The sequence below is a fragment of the Alligator sinensis genome, unplaced genomic scaffold, assembly GCF_000455745.1.
Source record: "Alligator sinensis unplaced genomic scaffold, ASM45574v1 scaffold1277_2, whole genome shotgun sequence".
In the NCBI taxonomy this organism is placed as follows: Eukaryota; Metazoa; Chordata; order Crocodylia; family Alligatoridae; genus Alligator; species Alligator sinensis.
This window is the reverse complement of record NW_005843023.1, coordinates 187,104-206,904: the sequence shown is the minus strand read 5'-3', so window position 1 is coordinate 206,904 and position 19,801 is coordinate 187,104. Positions and strand designations below refer to the sequence as shown.

General features: G+C 44.0%; 1 protein-coding gene across 1 annotated transcript in view; it reads right to left on the bottom strand.

The window, feature by feature from the left end:
• HELLS (helicase, lymphoid specific) overlaps positions 1-19,801 on the bottom strand; it is a 50,690-nt gene that overhangs the window by 10,021 nt on the left and 20,868 nt on the right. The window contains exons 9-16 of the mRNA XM_025193197.1: positions 17,959-18,155; positions 16,671-16,767; positions 15,222-15,383; positions 14,355-14,497; positions 13,964-14,102; positions 12,373-12,456; positions 12,162-12,281; positions 3,965-4,081 (exon numbers count right to left, since the gene is read on the bottom strand). Coding sequence (XP_025048982.1) covers positions 3,965-4,081; positions 12,162-12,281; positions 12,373-12,456; positions 13,964-14,102; positions 14,355-14,497; positions 15,222-15,383; positions 16,671-16,767; positions 17,959-18,155 — 1,059 coding nt within the window. The remainder of the gene's footprint in view (positions 1-3,964; positions 4,082-12,161; positions 12,282-12,372; positions 12,457-13,963; positions 14,103-14,354; positions 14,498-15,221; positions 15,384-16,670; positions 16,768-17,958; positions 18,156-19,801) is intronic.

The following is a 19,801-nucleotide window of genomic DNA, read 5'->3' as shown; positions in this document are numbered from 1 at the left end:
GGTGCAGCTGCTGCAGGTACTGGGCTCTTCCCGGTTATCGGTGCAGGCGGGAGTCTGCTCTTGTCCCACGTGCAGATCCGGGGGCATGCGCCCCCCTGGGAAGAGCCTGGCACAGTCCCCCAGCCCACTTGGGGTGTGTGACAGCAAGAGCTGCGCTCCCCTGCCCTACATGCACTGACAGTTCCCTCCGCTTTGCTCCCTGCTGCAGCCCAGCGAGTGGCTGACAGGTCGTGCCATGCCTCCCTCCCCATAGCCCTGCCCTTCCCTGGGGGGGGGGGGGGGGGAGGAGGGGGGGAGGGGTGCCTATGCTGATCACATGAGAGTGAACTTACCTTGCATATTTACCTCGCAATTCAGAACTGATTTTGAATTATTACAAAAAGGACAAAGAATAGTAAGGTTAGGCTAAACTTTTTATATACAAACTAATTTTTGTGTCCCATCAAAACTAATCATTTTTCCAGAAATCCTGGTTTGGGGGGGGAGGAGGGGGGGAGGGGTGCCTATGCTGATCACATGAGAGTGAACTTACCTTGCATATTTACCTCGCAATTCAGAACTGATTTTGAATTATTACAAAAAGGACAAAGAATAGTAAGGTTAGGCTAAACTTTTTATATACAAACTAATTTTTGTGTCCCATCAAAACTAATCATTTTTCCAGAAATCCTGGTTTGCATAGGCTCACATGGTTTTCTTAAGTGTATCCTCACTCATATTCAGCCTCTTGCTCTCTTGGATGTAGTCCAGTTTTGAAAATAAGCGTTCTGCATCCACTGATCTGGGGGCTACCACTCAAAGCTTGTTGTGCAATTTTACTAAAGTTGGAAAGTAACCAGCACATCCAGTTCCACATCGTCAGGGACAGGCATGTTCATGTAGGTAGTGTATTCACTTTTAAGATGTGAAATTTCATCTTTGGTGGCAAATGGTTGAAACACTTTGCCATAGCGGTCATAGTCTGCTGCAAAATTCATCTTGAGGAAGGGGTTCAACACCTGGATGACATTCCATAATGAATCGTCGGGGTTCAAATTACATGTTATAGTCACCTGCTATTTTCCACAGAGAATAATGTTGAAGTCTTTGAAAGCTTTTTTGGTTCTTTTGTGTTCCGAGGTCAGAAGGATTTAATGAAACTGTTGCGTTTTCTCACCGTATGTTTCTGTTGTAGCTTTTGTGTTCAATTCAGATGATATTTTAGTTGTCAGTATGTGGTGAACATCTGTATTAAAAAATGTCGTGGTGAAGGCAGCAGGGGAGAACTCCACTGCTTTTAGAGTTTCAGACAGTGAATCCAGGTTCTCAGCAATGAACGTGACCTTGGTGTGCAGGATCTGGTGTCCACTGAGATTATTTGCCTCTTTCTTCAGAGTTTCTGCTTTAGCACTGACAAACTCAGGGTGATCTAACACACACATTAGCACAGTCCATGCCTTATTTACAAGACATGCAGCCAGGTAGAAACTCATTCACTGATGTGGCACAACAGGAGTCAGTAAATCGGCAGTCAAGTTTGCAGTCATCTTGCACTTCATAAAACAAAGCCTTCAGCTTGTTTGCATGCTTAAAACAGCCCCAAATCCAATGATGAAAGATTTTATGTCTCTCATTTCTTCAATAGCTGTGGCTGATGATAGTGCAACATTAAATGAGTGGGACAAGTAACTCATAATAGCTCTGGTTTCTGATTGAATTTTTTCTTCCATGAAAGCTTAGCCATATAGGACATACAAAAAACTAGAACGCTTGGTTCCAAAACGATACTTTTTATTAGAACAACTGGAAAATGGCAAGAAAACTGTCCTTTTCTGCAAGCTTTCGGGATCAAAGTCCCTTCATAAGACTCTGGGAAAAGTGTAGTTGGTACACGATGGTAAGAAGTCCCTGCAGGTAGGAAATAAATTTCATTTTTGCATAGAGGGAGATGAAGATGGAAGTCTGTACCTCTGGGTCCATGAGGGTGTCTTTGTGAGCTGTGTTGAGTAGCTCTTTGATGTGTAGATAAGGTAGAATTGCTTCCCTGGAGGTGTCAGATGGCAAGTAGGGAGGCAAAAAAACTTCCCTGTTGTTCTGCAATGAAGTTTAAAATCCAAAATATAGCCATTTAGGAGGCAGAATCCGTGTTAGTGGTGGCCACATTTTCCCCCAAGTCAGTTGGTACCTCTCTAACACTGCATTTACTGCTGCCTGAATGCTTGGGGTATCAGTAAATGGGATGAATGTCACATCTGCACAAAGTTCCTTGGGTGAGAATGCAGGGTTTTTGGCTTTGAAATAAAAAAAATGAAGACAAAAAGACCAAATTCGGGTGGTCCAACGCGTCAGGGAATTCATCAAAAAAACAAACTAGACACCACATTTCCATTAATTCTTTCAATCACTTTAAATACTACAGCTTCGTCATTTTCTCTCAGGTACTTAAGTGAGGCTGTCTGCATTAGGAAGAGTTTTTGTGCAACAATACTGTCCAGCAGCAAAGTCACTGATCGATCCTTCTGCGAGAAAGTGGTTGCCCAGCAAAACAAATAGCACGCACAAAATCATTAAACACAGTCGTGTTGGGTTCTCTCTTTCATTAATGCCCTGCTAAAGGCTCCAGATATGGCCTGTTTACCCCTAATCTCACATTCTTCTTTAATTTTAAATGTATTGCTTGCTTTCTACATCTTTTTTTACCCTGTCAGCGTAAGAACTGACTTCAATGCCACAGTACTTGCAGCGCAATGCATCTTCCTCTTCATCTTTCTGTTTACTCTTTTTGAAAACTTCTAAACACTGATTTTTATGGCTATATTCACAGAGAGATTTGCACTTTCTACTCATCTTTTACTTTCCCCCCCCCGTGTATGTTTTTATTCAGCCCCACATTAAACAGAAGCACTAAGCACCTGTTTGTCACGTGAGCCAATCACGATGCGATATTAAACACAGTTTAATCTGACTGGATCCATTGTGTATCTGGAGTGAGAGTTATACATTTAAGAATTGCTTCAGTGCTGCAACACAAACCATCTATCGGGATGGCATTTCATAAAAATAAATACAGTAAAATCCCTGTTATCAGGGATTTTACTAACCAGAAAACTTCATTAACTGGAATTTCAATGGCAAGGCGCACATAGTGCCATGCCCCACTGCTTTCTTCCCTGATCGCGTTCGTGCCCCTTCCCCCTGCTGCAACAGTCTGCTGCCGGGCTGCCCTGGCGTTTGGGGGGGAGGAAGGAGTTGTCCCGGTGTCTGGGCACACACAGTCCCCGCCCCATTACCCTGACCTGGCCCCTCTAGCTTCGCCTTGGGTCAGAGCTGGGAGCTCTGCGCCCCCCGGCATCAGGTCCATCCCCATGGGCCCATTCAGGAGTGGCCAGGTAAAGCACCTGCCACAGGGAGCAGGTCCGGGCTCTCCTGCCTGCCCCTTGGTGGGGCTTGCAGCTCCCAGTGCCTGGGGCAGGGCCGCAGCCAGAGTGCAGCTAGGACCCACCCAACCTGGGAGCAATTCCCACAGCTCCTCCTGGGGTCAGAGCCGAGAGCCCCATGTCCCAAGGCAGTGGCTCCAGCCACCCTACCCTGGCCCCAGCATGACCATTGCCACCCCTCCTCCCCCCACTCCGTGAACAGCCGTCACCACCGTGCTCCCTCCCCAGCTGGAAACCTATGCCATAACTGGCACTTTTAGCTTACCGGCACCCTCCATTCCCCACTTGTGCCAGTTAACAGGGACTTGAACTGAAAAATGGATGTAAATCAGTAAAAACCAAATGACTTCAATAAAAAAGTCACGTAGTTTATCAGTGAAATTCAGTAAAAACCAAAAATGCGGAACACTAAGTTTATTACAAAATTTTTCCTGGTAATCTATAAAAGTACAATAGCCCATAACCTAGGAAAGCTGCTAAACAAAAAATGTAGCAACATACTAAAAAAGTTTGACCACGTAAAACATTTGAAAAACTGTTTAACTTACCCAGTCACTATCATAAATGATGACAGTGTCTGCTGCAGTTAAGTTAATGCCCAGACCTCCAGCCCGTGTACTCACTAAGAATAGGAAGACTTCGGGTTCAATGTTAAATTTCTGCATCTGGAAAACAGAATAAAAGGCTTTAAAAATAGTTAATTAGATTTCAGTGTAAATGAGAAGTATATGTACAGTTGCCTCGTCTCTCTACAGGGGCAGAGTTGTGTTCTAAGACAGTGGTTCTCAACCTTTTTTGTACCTGGACCCATTTGTAAAACATCAGTGACCAGTCCTGACCCAGTGCCCCCTGCCCTCCAGTGTGTGGGGCGGGGTGGGGAGGGAGTGGGGGGTGGATGTATGGGATTGGTGGGGTGAAGGGGGAAGGCTGTGGACCATGGGCGACCCCAAGCAGCCCCTCTCAGGCTGGAACTCTGCCAGCCCGGCAAGGGAAAAGCCATGGTTTCCCCACATTTTTCTCCTTTAACCTTCATACATTCCCATGGGGTAATTTCCTACCCCAGACACACATGTTGTGCAGTATCTTAAAGTTAATTAATTCCAAAAAATTCTTTTTAGGACATTGTACACTACGGCGCCAGTGACAATATCTCCAAAGAACAGCCAGCTTACATGAATGGTTTGCTCTCTGCGGATGAAAAGCTGCCCAGGGTAACTTGTTACCCCAGGCATGAATGTGTTTTTCCATATGGGGTAACAACTTACCCCAATCCAATTTTTGTATAAATGACAGGCCTAGACCTGTTTGGCCACTTCTGGTGGATGCATCTGAAAGGTCAGCATTCATTCACACCTCATTCATGTCCACTTCAGGTATCCATGGTAACTAATGGATGGCCATCCTCCACTCTGCTTTTGCAGAAGATGTGATGAATGCTTTTGCTAACCACTTTCTTTGCAGGCTGCAAGGTCATCAAAACACCCTGCCCTTTGCCAAAAAAACCAAACCAAACCAAACCAAACCAAACCAACCCAACCCCTGTCACCCCCAAATCCACTTCTGCTCTCTCTTCTCATGGCAAAACTCCACCTCACCTGCCCCTTTCATAACATACAAGCTAGTTTGCCCTGCCTTTGTTGGAAGTGAGGACAAGGAGCAAAGGGACAGCAGAGAAGAAACGGAACAACAGCATACCGTAATACAGTGTACACTATGCCATCCCCTTCAACAGTAAGGGCTTGACACCGCCCTCAATGCCCCTTTTACCTGCTCTCAATAAGCCCCTGCATGCGTGGTTTCCAAACAGCATCCACCTACATTTGGCTTTCCAGAAAAGGGTGGATGCTGGTCTTTGGCTTCTGTGCCTAGGAGAGGGTGCTACCAGCACTGCCATAGGGCAGGGCAGAATTGCTTCTGTGACAGCATAGGAGGACAGGCTTGTCTTTGACTCTTATTTACATGCATTCAGCAGTAATCAAATTTTTCTTTTTTTCCCCTGCAGTCCAGGATGTGCCTTCTTCTCATCCTCGGTGCTGAAGCCTGTCTTGCACAGGTAGCCAGGGAAGACAGTGACACATCTACTGATTAAATCTTATCCCAAGGCAGTGAGGATGCTGACTTTGTTCCAGATATGTGAGACTGTTCAGAGCAAGAAGACCATGTGTCTACGGAAGCTTCATCCAGTTCAGGTGAGGAGGAGTTGGTGCCACAAGCAGAAGTGCTGCCAACACTTTCAGTGGGAAAGGGGAGAGGACCAGCCCGGGGCTGCCATGGAAGACCAAAGAGAGCTACAGCAGGATGTGGAGCAGAACCACTTCCACGCCCCCCCAGAAAACACTGCAGATGATGACACCTTTAGAGGAAGGAATGGCAGAGCGTGGGAAAAAGTCCACAGCTAATACATCACCAGAGAACAGCTAAGAACATAGCCCACTTAAGTGCTGGGCCAACAAGAAAAAGTAATAAAGACACAGTGGTGGAAATGTTCCACCTGTTTCTCTCACAAGAGGTCCTATTATCATAAGAGAAACAAACAGAGGCAGAAAGAAGATTCAGGGAGTGGAATGATAGCCATCCTGAAAATAGAAAGGAGTGGAAAAAGCTAGACGAAAGAGAGCTGAAAGCCTACATTGGCCTCCTACTGCCGAGTGGTCTATACCACAGTGGTCACGAGGAACTGGAGGAGTCATGGGAGCAACACACAGGGTGTTCTAGCTTCTGTGTCACTATGTGTTTAAAATGATTTTGTCAAATCGCCAAGTACCTGAGATTTGACAACAAGGTGACACATGAGGAAAGGAGAGCTGTGGACAAGCTTGCTGCTTTCAGAGATATTTGGACACAATTTGTGGAGCAGCTGAGGAAATGGTATATTCCAGGAATACACCTGATGAGCAGCAAATTGCGTTCAAGGGTCACTGTCCCTTCAGGCAATATATGCCCAGCAAGCCTACCAAATATGGCTTGAAAATTTGGTGGTGCAGTGATGCAGCAACATTGTTCCCCTGTCTGGAGACATCTACCTGGGCAAACAACCAGAAGCTCCATGCCAAGGTAATCTTGGTACCCAGGCCATTGAAAAACTGGTTCATCCCTGGTACAAGGCAGGAAGGAATATTGTCATCACAATTTCTTCACAAGTACTGCCTTGGCAGAAAGACTGCTACAGCAGGACTTGACCTATGCAGGTACGATTCAGAAAAACAAGGCCAATATCCCAAATGAAAAATGCAAGAAAAATCGAAGGGAAACTTTTTCATCCGTTTTTCCTTTCAATGGGGAACTCACCCTAGTTTCCTATGTTCCAAAGAAGTCCAAAGTTGTGCTGTGGCTGTTAAGCATTGCACCATGACCTGTTAGTGGGTGGAGAGCAAAGAAAGCTGGACATCATCCATGACTATAAAAAAAATAAAAGAAGGGTGGGGTAGATAACCTTGACCACTTAGTCCGTATGCCCACCTGCAGACGGAAAACCAACATGTGGCCAATGACACTAGTTTTTAATATGTTGGATGTGGTTGCCATTGCCAGCCTCATCATTTGGCTAGGACACAACGCAAACTGGAAGCAAAGATCACATTTAAGAAGACGGCGTTTGTTTTTTCTCTTTTCTTTTTTTTTCAGGAGCTTGGAGAAGAGTTGATCGATGGACAAATAAAGCGAAGAATGATGGATACATGTAATCTGTCTAAGTTTGTTAAGTCTGGTCTGACTGCCCTAAATTACAAATTGCCATAATGCACCCCAGTAGAACCTTCTGCAAGCATAAGGGGATGTTGTGCTTTTTGTCCAAGGACAGATGACCGCAAAACCCAGAAACAATGCAAAGATTATAACCGATTTGTGTGCACCACAGTACATCACTGCTGCTTTGTGAGTGATGCAATACTTAGTTAAAACAGTTAGGAAATGTTTTTGGAATTGTTAGTTTGAAAACGGTGTGAACTGCAGACTTAGCAAATTGTTCTAAGAGTTTCAAAACATGAATTTTTTTTCATAGTTCGAGTTAAATAATATTTTGGGTTCAAATCATCATAAATACTCTTTCAAACAAACTATCTGTATGCTTAATAAATAGTTTTTGGTACATTTATACTGTTGTCACCGGTTCCTTTTTGTTCATGCGGGCAGGGTAACAAGTTACCCCATGAGACCAACAACGGTTACGTTTTCATGAGAACTGATGAGGGTTAAAGGAGAATCCATTTTTAAAGTTTGTTCACAACTTTCATGTTCTTCTGACCCACTTTTGGGTTGCGACATGCTATTCTAAGAAACTGGAGGGGGGGGGGGGAAAAAAGGAGAGAAGCATCAGCAAATTAAACATGACATTCTGGTCACAATATTAACTACAGATAATACCTCCATTCTCCCATTTCCCAATCTCTGTGTGATTTAGCATCAGTTGTATAAACAATTAAGGTATGCTATGTTGACACTGGTAATTAGCTGCAAGTTTTGGCTCAAGCTCATCATATCTGCACTGAAGATCTATAAATTGATTTCACAGGGGCAAATGCAGCCCTAGTCAGTCCAATCAGCTGTTCCCAGAATGCAACTGACTGAAAAAAGTAGTACAGTTGAATCTTTGCTAGTGCTTGGAAGGTGCACGAGGACCAGGATTTCAGCTACAATAGAAGCATCCAACACTACCAGGTCATTTTGAAGTGGCCTGCTCAGCTTGACATGCACTGGACAACACTGCAGTACTGAGAGCAAATCTAGCAAACAGAGATGTGTAAGGCTGCAAAAGATAGGAAGCAGAAGTCCAGTGATACCCCAGCCTTATACCGTTTATACCTGGACTTCAGTGAGGCACTTGAGTGCTTCAAGCACCAAATGGCCACTGACTACAGTCATGCAACTCTAAGGAAGATGCAGTCTGGAGAAGAGAAAACTAAGAGGGGATTTAATGGCAATCTTCAACTGCCTTACAGGTGGTTTCAAAGAGGATTGAGCTAGACTGTTCTCAATGGTGGCAGAAGACAGAATAAGGAGCAATGGTTTCCGGTGCAGCAATGGAAGTTCAGGTTAGATATTAGAAAAGACTCACTAGAAGGGTAGTAAAGCACAGGAACAGGTTACCCAGAGAGGTTGTGGAATGTCTATCCTTTGAGGTTAAGACCTGGCTAAACAAAACTTTGTCTGCAATGATACAGTTGTGGATGGTCCTGCTTTGAACAGGGGGTTGGCCTAGATGACCTCCTGAGGTTCTTTCCAACCCTAAATCTTCTATGATATATTTTATAAAAATAAAATTATGACTTGGCCTATTAATTATACGGCCCTTTTAGTGGGTAATTTGTTAGTGTTATTTCCACAGAGGTTTGTATCGTCCTTGGTAGTGTGCCTTCATGGGAGCTGTATCAGCATGGGAGGCAACTGAGGTTTCATGGCAAAGGTTCTATTGAGCTTCCTGTAGCTTTGAAGTTAAGTTGCTTAATCATTCAGTGATAAAGTCCAAACCAATTGATTCTTCTTCAGTAAGACCAGCACAGGTGGTGGTAGTTATGGGAGTATTGTTTGCAGATCTCATTCTAGTGGCAGTTACTTCTACAGCTCATCAGCGTTCTTCCCAGTCTTTGTGCACTTTCCAACTCCCTCTGTTGTACCACAAAGACAAATTACTGTCCTCGGAAAGTAAGCATTTTTTAAATGAAGGGAGTTAAAATCCTTACCACTTACCAAGATGTGATCCGTTTCTGCCTTGATAATTTTTTACTTTCTACCTCTGGACTGCTGGTCTTGCAAATAAGATGGATGACATGAAAAATGCTAAAAGTTGCAAGCTGTGTCCCTGTAACAGGAGTCATCTGGGGGAATTATGCTGCTTACATTAAAAAAGGGTACTGAATGGACTGGTGGTGGTGGGGAGGAGGGGTGTTCTTCCCATTGCAGGTACTTTAAAATTTAAGAGCAAGTCTTCACAACACAAAACCTGAGCATACAAATGGTATAGTAGGAAAGCATGTTGTAGATGACATTGTGTTGCGTCCAAAATGCACAAGACGTGTGGAATTCAGGCAGCTACTTCTGGTATTGGAAGACAGGGAACACAAGAGCTTGGAGAGGCTTTGGAAAGAGAGAGGCCATACAGATAGGACAGACCAGGAACTCTCCAAGTGACTGCTCACAGTGGTGATTAACAAGTCTCAGAACCTGAAAGCCTCTTGCAGACAAGAGGTCTGAGTAAGGATCAAGCCCCCATGGAGAGTTCTGGTTAGGGAGCACTGAAGTCCATTCGTGTGGAAGGCTAGGCCTCTTCATAGTACCACGTACAGGCACCAATGCAGATAGTCTCTCACCATGTTGGTGCTTCTCCAAGTACCAAATCAGGCATATGTGTCTCTTCAAGCCCGTTCCTCCAGTCTCTTTTGTGCATTACAATGGTTGTCTGACAGTACCACATATGGGCCAAACTGAGCGGTGTGCTGTGCTTCTGATGGCTGCATTCAAGAATAGGCTAAACTAACTTCTATACTCGGGACTGTTCTGGGAAAAAGTGGTTGGTTCCACAGGCCGATTCCCAGATGAATTTCACTTGCTATGATATGATACACCCCTACACAAAAGTTCCAAAGAGGACAGCACAGATGCAGGTAAGCTGGGCTTGACACCAATGACAAAACATGGATGAAAAAAAGTGACACACTCAAGTATGTGGGTTGAGCTATATAACATAAGGAAGCTTATAAGGAAATGGAAACTTGGACAAACTAGGGAAAAATAAGAGTATTGCTTGGGCATGTAGGGATGAAGTCAGGAAGGCTAAAGCACAATTGGAGTTGCAGCTAGCAAGGGATGTGAAGGGTAACAAGAAACGTTTCTATAAGTATGTTGGTAGCAAAAGGAGGATCAAGGAAAGTGTGGGGGAGGCAGCCTTGTGACAGAGGATGCAGAAAAGGCTGAAGTGCTCGATGCCTTTTTTGGCTTCAGTCTTCACAGGCAAGGTCAGCTCCCAGACAACTGCACCAGGCAGCTGTTTGGGGAGGAGGTGGGCAGCCTTCAGTGGTGAAGGAACAGGCTAGGAATTACTTAGAAAAGCTGGACGTGTACAAGTCCACTGGGCCAGATGAGATGCACCCGAGGGTGCTGAGGGAGGCAGCTGATGTGATTGCAGAGCCATTGGCCATCATCTTTGAAAGTTCATGGTGATCCGGAGAGGTCCTGGATGATTGGAAAAGGGCAAACAGTGCTCATATTTAAGAAAAGGAAAAAAGGAGGATCCAGGGAAATACAGACCACTCGGCCTCACCTCAGTCCCTGAAAAAAATCACGGAGTAGATCCTCAAGGAATCCATTTCTAAGCACTTGGAGAAGGCGGCGATTAGGAAGAGTCAGCATGGATTCACCAAGGGCAAGTCATGCCTGACCAACCTGATTGCTTTCTATGATGAGACAAGTAGCTCTGTGGATGCAGGGAGACTGGTGGATGTGGAATGCCCTGGATTTTAGAAAGGCTTTTGATATGGTTTCCCACAACACTCTCGAAGGCAAGCTAGGGAAGTACGGGCTGGATGAATGGACTGTAAGGTGGATAGAAAACTGGCTGGAGCACTGGGCTCAGAGAGCAGTAATCAGTGGTTTGATGTCTAGTTGGCAGCTGGTATCAAGTGGAGTGCCCTAGAGATCGGCCATAGGGCTGGTTTTGTTCAATGTCTTCATCAACAACTTGGAAGATGGCATACAGTGAGTTTGCAGATGACACCAAAGCTGGGGGACTAATAGATATGCTGGGGGGTAGGGCTAGGATTCAGAGTGACTTAGACAAATTGGAGGTTTGGGCCAAAAGGAATCTCATGAGGTGCAACAAGGACAAGTACAAAATCCTGCACTCAGGATGAAACAATCCAATGTACCACTACAGGATGGGGGATGACTGGATGAGCAGCAGCTCTGCAGAAGAGGACCTGGGGTTACCGTGGACAATAAGCTGAATGAGCCAGCAGTGTGTCCTTGTTGGCAAGAAGTCCAACAGCATACTGGGCTGCATTTGTAGGCGTGTTGGCAGTAGGTAATGGGAAGTGATTATTCCCCTCTATTCAGCACAAGTGAGGCCACATCTGGAATACTGTGTCCAGTTTTAGGCCTGCCACTACAGAAGGGATATGGACAAGTTGGACAGTTCAGCAGAGAGCAACAAAGACAGTTGGGGGACATGACTTACGTTACGAGGAAAGACAGGTAACTGAGAAGAGGAGACTGAGAGGGAACTTAATAGCAGCCATCAACTACCTGAAGTGGGGTTCAAAAGAGGATGGAGCTAAACTGTTCTCAGTGGTGGCAGATGATAGAACAAGGAGCAACAATCTCAAGGTGCAGCAAGAGAAGTTTAGGTTAGATATTAGAAAGAGTTCTCTTGCTAGGAGGGTAGTAAAACACTGGAACAGGTTACCCAGAGAAGTGGTGGAAGCTCCATCCTTTGAGCTTTTCAAAACCCAGCTAGACAAAGCTTTGGCTGGGATGATCTAGTTGGGGATGGTCCTGCTTTGAACAGCGGGTTTGAGTGGATGACCTCCTGAGGTCCCTCCCAACCCTAACTATGAGATGCTATGATTTGGGTGGGTACTTGTCAGTGTAGGCATACCCCAGACTTTTTGCAGTTTTCTGATCCAGTGATACCGCACTCACGACTACCCCATTAAACAGTTTTTTGTCTTTTGGAGCAGTTTGGTTTTATGCTGCATATTAGTTCTTAGATGAATCGGTACAATTAGCTTAAATGCTTAAGGGTGGATTACTTACATTTTCTTCTCTCTCTGCATAGGACATGGATCCATCCAAACGACTAAATCTGTAATCTCTTAAATAGCAATAATCCATCAAAATGTCCAACATCATTGTCATTTGTGAGAACAACAGCACCTAAAATAGTTAAAAGTCTTCAGTATACTTATCAGAGGGGAAAAATGAAAAGCAACACTTGTTACAATGTAAATACAGAAAACAAAACTACCTTATGTCCCCTTTTTTTCAATTCTGGAAGCATCCGGTCTAAGAGCAGGAATTTGCCTGAATTCTTCACTAGATCTTCATCAACCTTAAAATACAGAAAAGAAAGGGCAATTGTGCATATGTACATTTCAAACCAAGGTTTTGACTTGGGTGCTAGAGATAAGAGCCAATTAGAACCTTTTTTTATTAAAATTTTTTTTTAGATGAAATCAAGGATTTATTATACACACACACACAAATATAAATATATAAATAAAACACTCTGGTGAGAAAGATTCTCATTCTGTTTCTCAATGGAAGATGCTTCTAATGAACTTTTCACAAAGCAGAAATAAGATTTCCTACCTCACTGTACAGGGTTGACAGTCAGTACACTGAACTTCAAGTTGCTGAACCTCAGGCTACAAAGCACTGGCTTAAGTTTGCAGCCCCTGATTAGTTACCAACAACACTTTTTAACAATGTGGCACTGGCCTTCAGCAGAAGCAATTAGCTACACAGCACTCCAGCATTTTATATATATCTGACTAATCCTATATTCCATTCTTGTCCCATCTAGAGAATGTTAGGTTGTATCAACAATAGATTGCTGATTTGACTATCTTACACTGTGATAATAATGGTTTCAACCCTACAGAAGTCAAGCTTGTGTTTATTTGGAAGACTACTTTTGAATGTACTCTTTTGGTTATTATTGATGGATTAAGTCATGAACGCTGCGTGCTCCCGGAGGCTGAGGGGGCACAGTGACCACTCGCAGATGGTGGTAAGCTCCCATAGGCAGCCATGGTGGTGTCGGGCTGGTGGGGGAGGAGGGGTGACGAGCACTCGCAGATGCCGCTGGCAGCATTGGTGGCGGGAGGGGGAGGTGGGGGTGGAGTGGTGGCGAGCAGCGGCCGCCCGTAGGTGCCGCCTGCAGCGTTGGCGGTGCTTTTTGCAGGAGGTACATGCGCACCCACGTGCAAGAAAGGGTAAAGTTTATGATTTATTTTCACCCCAAATTCCTTCCGATGCTGCACTATTACAAACTTATTTATTTAAGATAAAACTTTTAAACGTGCCCATAATGCATGTTTGATATATTTATATTTTCTTTGAGCGAGTGTTAGATGCTGACCTGAGATGGTAATTTTGTAACATGTACCAGTTTAGAAGAAAATACGGTTTGGCTGTATTCTCTGGAACACACAACCCTTATCATACACATTTCATAGTAGGAGTCAACACTTTCAGGTTTGAAAGCAAATGCATGAGAAGTACTTGCTGTTTCAAGGCCAGGTCCTCAGCTGTTCTCCCAGTTCTGTGGGAGTCAAATGGGAAAAGGCCAGTTTTACACCAGCTCACAGCTCTTTAGTTCCAAGGCATACACATCACAAGAAACAACGTCCCTTGCAGCTGGCAGCAAAAACTGAACAGGCATCTACTCCCTCTCACAAGACTGAATCACACTGGTAGGATTTGGGGATACTTTGCCATATGAAGACACAGATAAAACCACTTTCTAGTATTTAGTCCAAAGCCAAATCACCAGCACTTAAAAGGCATTTAACTTTTTTCTTCTAACACTACTGTAATTGCTGCACAATATGTACCTTAAATTGTTGTGTGGCAGGGTCCAGTGGGTATTCAATGAGGTATGGATGGTTACAGCATTTTCTCAGTAACATCATAACATTCTGCATCTTAAGGTTAACTTCTGAATCCATGGGAATGCTCATTTCTATCACTGGCCTTGCAAAGACACACAATCTTATTAGTATAGCAAGATGTCAATGCACTACAAGTACAGTACAGTTTACCTGATGACTCAAGATTTTCAGAATTAGTAAAGCAGTGACTACGGAGGAAAGTTAATGTATCATGGCATATATTTTCCATTTATCTTGACGTTTGTCTTGTTACTTAGTTTCAAATCTACTACAAAGTTCAATTGTAGACATATGGAAAATGTTCAAAAGAACCCTTTTGTTTCTAAATAGGCACCTCTCTTTTTCTACTTCCTCCTGCATTTTGCTGATCAGTTTTTCCATATCATCGGGTGTTATTTCATCTATTTCACGATAATTAATGGATTTTCGACTCTGGCGCTTTGGTCGGCCTGTAGGACTCAACTCAACCACTTCTTTCTGTAGAAAATGATACAAATAGTGATAGGAAGCTAGTGTTGATCACAGGGGAAAAAAGGTGTCTCAGATTTGACCCAGCACCCTCAATATACATGCAGTTAGTGAAAACACTGTAAGCAACATACCATTTTGCAGCATTTACAGTCTAAAAAGTTAACTATCTTTAATCCTTGACCTAAAAAGTTATTGTCTGAAATCTTCCTGTTTAAAATCTATTAAGGGTAGTAAACTAGAAAACACCATAAGAATTACAAATTCGTAAAATTGCCCTTTCTTTCTAGGTCCTTAGCTTTAGAGCCATGTTTTTTAGATCTGCTATGTTTTGTACTTTTTAAAGAAATGCACATGTATCCACTGCCCTAAAGCTTATTGCACCATTTTTACCAATACTTGAAGTAAAAGGAGGGGCAGTTAACCATTACATACAAAAATACCATTCTGTTTGTTTTGCGCTACAGCTAGCCAATAAGAACATCTCTTTAAATTTATGTTCACATATATATGTTTAATTCTGTTCTCACTGAAGTTAGCGGCCATACATTTTCATTGACAACAGCCACTACCACCACCACCAACTTTTGCTTAATTACAGCTGATTTGGTTAATAACAAACAAATAGTGTTTTGGGAATTACAACTGCAGGACCAAAGCTATGGTAGCTGCATTCATGAACCATTAACAGGAAGTATGGGTTTTATACATTTAAGTCCTTATTAGTAGGTACCTCATTGTTCCCAAGCAGTTTTCTAATGGTCCGGTTTACTATGGCCTTATAGAAGGTTTCTTGCTTCTTTGTCAATGGTGCATACACCACAACTTCTCGTTTAGGAGGGACCTCAAGAGCTACATCAGATTTCAGTCTTCTCAATAAGAAGGGTGTCAAAATCTAGAATTTAAACAAAAAGATATCACAATCTCTAAAGAAGTAAGGGTAAAACTTTAAGCTGGCACTGCAGTTTCATGATTTCAATAGAACTGTGCCAATTTGTTTGATGCAGAGTTAATTCACCCCTTAAGTCCTACATTATAAGCTACAGAAAGCTGGGAAAGGGAGTGCCTTCCAGTATTTAGAATACATTATGCCAATAGTGTTAAAATCTCTGGAGGCTGAATGTGGTCCCACGCACTGGTGTGGGGGCCAAGCGGTGGCTGGATCCAGCATGTGGAGTCTACACCCGCAGACTAACTCTGTGCACTAGCCTCATACTAGAACTGGCCTGAGGACCACCCTGACCCACTTGTTTAGCTTGCAGGGACGGCTGGTGAACACCACCCACAGGATGCTATTAAGGATTTAAAACATACATTTTTACAAGAGGTGAATACGTGCCATAGTCACTTTTACAAGCATTTTAAAACAAATTATTCTGCAAGTTCCACTCCCTACATCAAAGCAGTTCCCTGGCCTATGTGGACCTGATCTTAACACAATGACAAAGTAGCATCCTAACTACATTAACATCTTTGTCAGCTAAGAATAAGCATCTGTTCATTTACCACATAACATATCTGGGAGATAAACATTACTCCCTTAGACTTAGACTAGGAAGAGAGCAGCAACTGTTTTCAAGCACTGGGTTGTTTTGTTTTGTTGTTGTTGTTTTGTTTTTTTTAAAGAAACGATACCATTTTAATAGCAGTTTGGTTTTGCCTTTGAAGAAGGAATCAAACCAATGACAATCCTGGGGTAAACAAAGACAGCTAGAATACCAGAACATGACTATAATAGTAGCAAACACATTATTTGTGAAATATCAGAAGCAGCACTCCTATAATCAAGTCATTTACAAAATGAAACAAATCTTATTGCTAGAAACTAAGCAAGGTAAACTAAAGACTTAATATATTAGAAAAGTATTAAAAGACATGAAAGTTAATTAGTTTTCATTTCCTGAACTCTCTGCTCAATTCAGAAGATAAAACAAAAATATTATTAAGAGATGCATCACTCATGCGACTTTCTAATACTAAAAAGGTTCAACAACAAGTAACGAAAGTACAACAGTGTCAAGGTTTTAAAACCAACAAACAAGTCTGGCCTTTATATCAACTGTCAAGAATAAATCTATTCCAATACTTTGTCAATGGAGTTTAAGCATACTCAGTATTAATGGTGCAGTAAAACTTTAGAACGAGTCCCAAATATCAGTGAGAACAATTTTAAATTAAAGACCTGATGCAGCATATGCAAGATGTTCTGCTCCCTTTCTTTAGCAACAATATCTTCAGCTATTTCTGTAATGCTTGTAATATCAAACCAGGATTCAAAGCTATAGAAACAGAGAGAGAAACAAGCAGTTATTCTAAGGGTGGGCAAAATATGGCCCACAGGATGGACCTGGCCTGCCAAATGATTCTACATGACATGCAGCTGCTCTTCTGAAGAACTGTACCTAGCCTGCAGCTAAACTGGCTTTCAGCACCTCTTGCCTTTCTCTCTGCCCTGTGACATAACTGGCTGCAGCAGTAGCAGCAGCTGCCACTCCCTTCCCTGCCTTGTGCCTATGTATGCATCAAAGAAGGGGGTGCTGAGCTCCTGGCCAGGCTTTTGCCTGGCGAGGCTGTCTCTGCGCAGTTCTGACCCTATGGTCTTTCACAGACTAGATAGCCTTGACCCCTGTGTGTCAAAGCTCAGGTAAGGTTCTCCCTACTGGTGGGGGAGAGCGTGCAGCAGGAAGAGGGCCAGGAGCCACAGGTTATCTAGGTCCTGCCAGACCAGTGTCTAGTAGGGACGCAGGCACTGCTAATGCAGTGCTGTGGTGTCTTCCCTCATGGTGCTTTGGGCCATGACATCTGGGCATAGTTGGGAGCAGCTGGCATGGTTTCTGCCTGACTCCAAGTCCCCAGCATGCGGCCAGGTCTGACATGAGCCGTGCCAGGCATGAGCTGAGCCAGCTGCACCCATGCGGCCAAAAGCGTCATGTGGGAACACAGTGCAGCACCAGCCTGGCCTGGCTGCGTTGCATACCAGAGACTGGGGCCTGGGGGAACGGGGGGAGAAGAGGAAACAGTTCAGTACCAACTCATCTAGGCCCAGATAAACCATGGCTCCTGGCCCCCCTTCCCCTCCTCTATGCCACACCGTATTCCCAGTGCCACGCTGTATTTCCGTGTTTGGCGAGCAGTTGTGGGGAGGGGTGGACCCAGCCCGGGACAGCTCACCCAAACTCTAAGCGGCCCTCCAGCTCAAATAACTGCCCCCCGCCCCCCCCTCAAGTTATTCCATGCACATTATTCTTTATTACCTAAACCAGTCTCAACACCAAATATAGGGTTATGCTTGAAAAGCACCACAGGTATGAAAGATGTCTTTACAGAAAGTAAAATTAAAAAGAAAATTCTTTTCATCACAGAATTATGAGATATAGTAGATTTGACAACCATGTACCTTAAATACATGTGTTAATTAAAATACTTGGTGTACTGTATTATTGTTTCTGAACTATTAGACTGTGGCCTACCTTTTCAAATCATCAAACACATCTGGGAGCAGGAAGTTAAGCAGAGACCAAAGCTCTGCCAAGTTGTTTTGCAAGGGAGTACCAGTTAACAGAAGTTTATTGTCAGCATTAAACCGTTTTAATTCCCTGATAAGACGGCAGTTCATGTTTTTAATCCTATGACCTTCATCCACTATCAGGTACTTCCAGAAGCAATGCTACAAAAGAAAAGAAAAGAAAAGAAAAGGTCACCTACTACTTCATAAAAAGTGATCATCACTATCAAGTAAATGCTGAATAAGTAGTACCACTTAATAAAAGCAGCCAGAGACCACCCTTTGTCAAGTATCTGTCTCAGCTGCTAATACTGCATGACACCCTCATAAAGATTGCATAGCATCTCTGGGTGCCATGGCTGCCTGGTTGAGAACTGTAGATTTAGACTAACAATGTAATTGCTGTCAGTCCTGGGTATGACCATAAACTGCATCTGACCAAAGGGTTTGGTGGCTACATGGTGGGGCTACTTGTGGTGGAGTAACTCCTATAAAATACCACAATGTTGCAACCTCCATAGTAAGGCAAGTAGAGGGAGCCACAGTGATAAAATTATTTCCAGGAATGAAGTTGGGGCAGGGGGAGGGAGAGAGAAAGGTTTTGCCTATATCCAAAGTCTAGAAACTTTTTCTATGCGAAGCTCAGTGCCTCCATACTCTGAAATGGAGATCTGAAATTTGATGTGGGGTGGCCTTTATGGCACGTGTCCTCTGCTATGCACTAGAAATTTTCAGCTTAATTCACCGATACTACAAGCAGTCCTCGACTTACAAAGTTTTGACTTACGTTTATAAATTGACACTGTTTTAATATTATGACGTCAATTTTGACTTACAACACTTGATCCAATGCGACGCCACACCAGTGAATAAGTTCGCTGTGTTGCTCATTTGCCTGGAGAACATCTGTCCAAACTTGCTTGGACACTTTCTTTAAGAACGCAAACAAGACTCCAGAAAAACTTACAGCCAAGACTCCTGAGATGACTCCAGCCAAGAACCCTTCAAGAGTCCAACCAAGAGCCCTTCAAAAAGTCCAGTAAAGACACCTCAAAGAACTCCTTCCAAATCAATGATTGCTATTTACAATATAAATACATTAATTTAGATATATTATTACTCATCTATAATTGATCGAGTACAAAATCGAGTACAGAACTGAGCAACAGGTACACACCTCTTGCTGCCCCAGCAGAGCCTGCTGAGTTGCCAGCTCCCACAGGCAACTTGGGCCGAACTGCAGCTACTGCCCCTGCTCTCCCCAAGACAAAACGTAAGGTGTTTGTTGTGGGAGACTCCCTCCTGAGGGGGACTGAGGGGCCAATCTGCCACCCCGACCCCTTAGCCCGGCAAGTCTGCTGCTTCCCAGGGGCCCGCATCTGGGACATTACGGAGAGGATCCCAAAGCTCCTTAAACCCACAGACCACTATCCCATGCTCCTTATTCATGTGGGCACCAATGACACTGCTCGGAGCACTCCCAGCCGGGTCATGAGGTGCTACAGGGATTTGGGAGCAGGGCTTAAGGGTCTGGGGGCACAGGTAGTGTTCTCGTCGATCCTCCCAGTATCAGGCTATGGGCTGAGAAGGGACAGGAGGATCTATGTGGTCAACCAAAGACTGCAGCGCTGGTGTCATCAGGAAGGCTTTGGCTTTCATGACCACAGCCCGCTCTTTGGCGAGAGAGGCAGCGAGCTGCTGGGAAGAGATGGCCTCCACCTCTCTCCCCTAGGGAGGAGGCTCTTCTCAGCCAGACTGGCTGACCTATTCCACCGGGCTTTAAACTAAGCCCGTTGGGGGACGGGGGG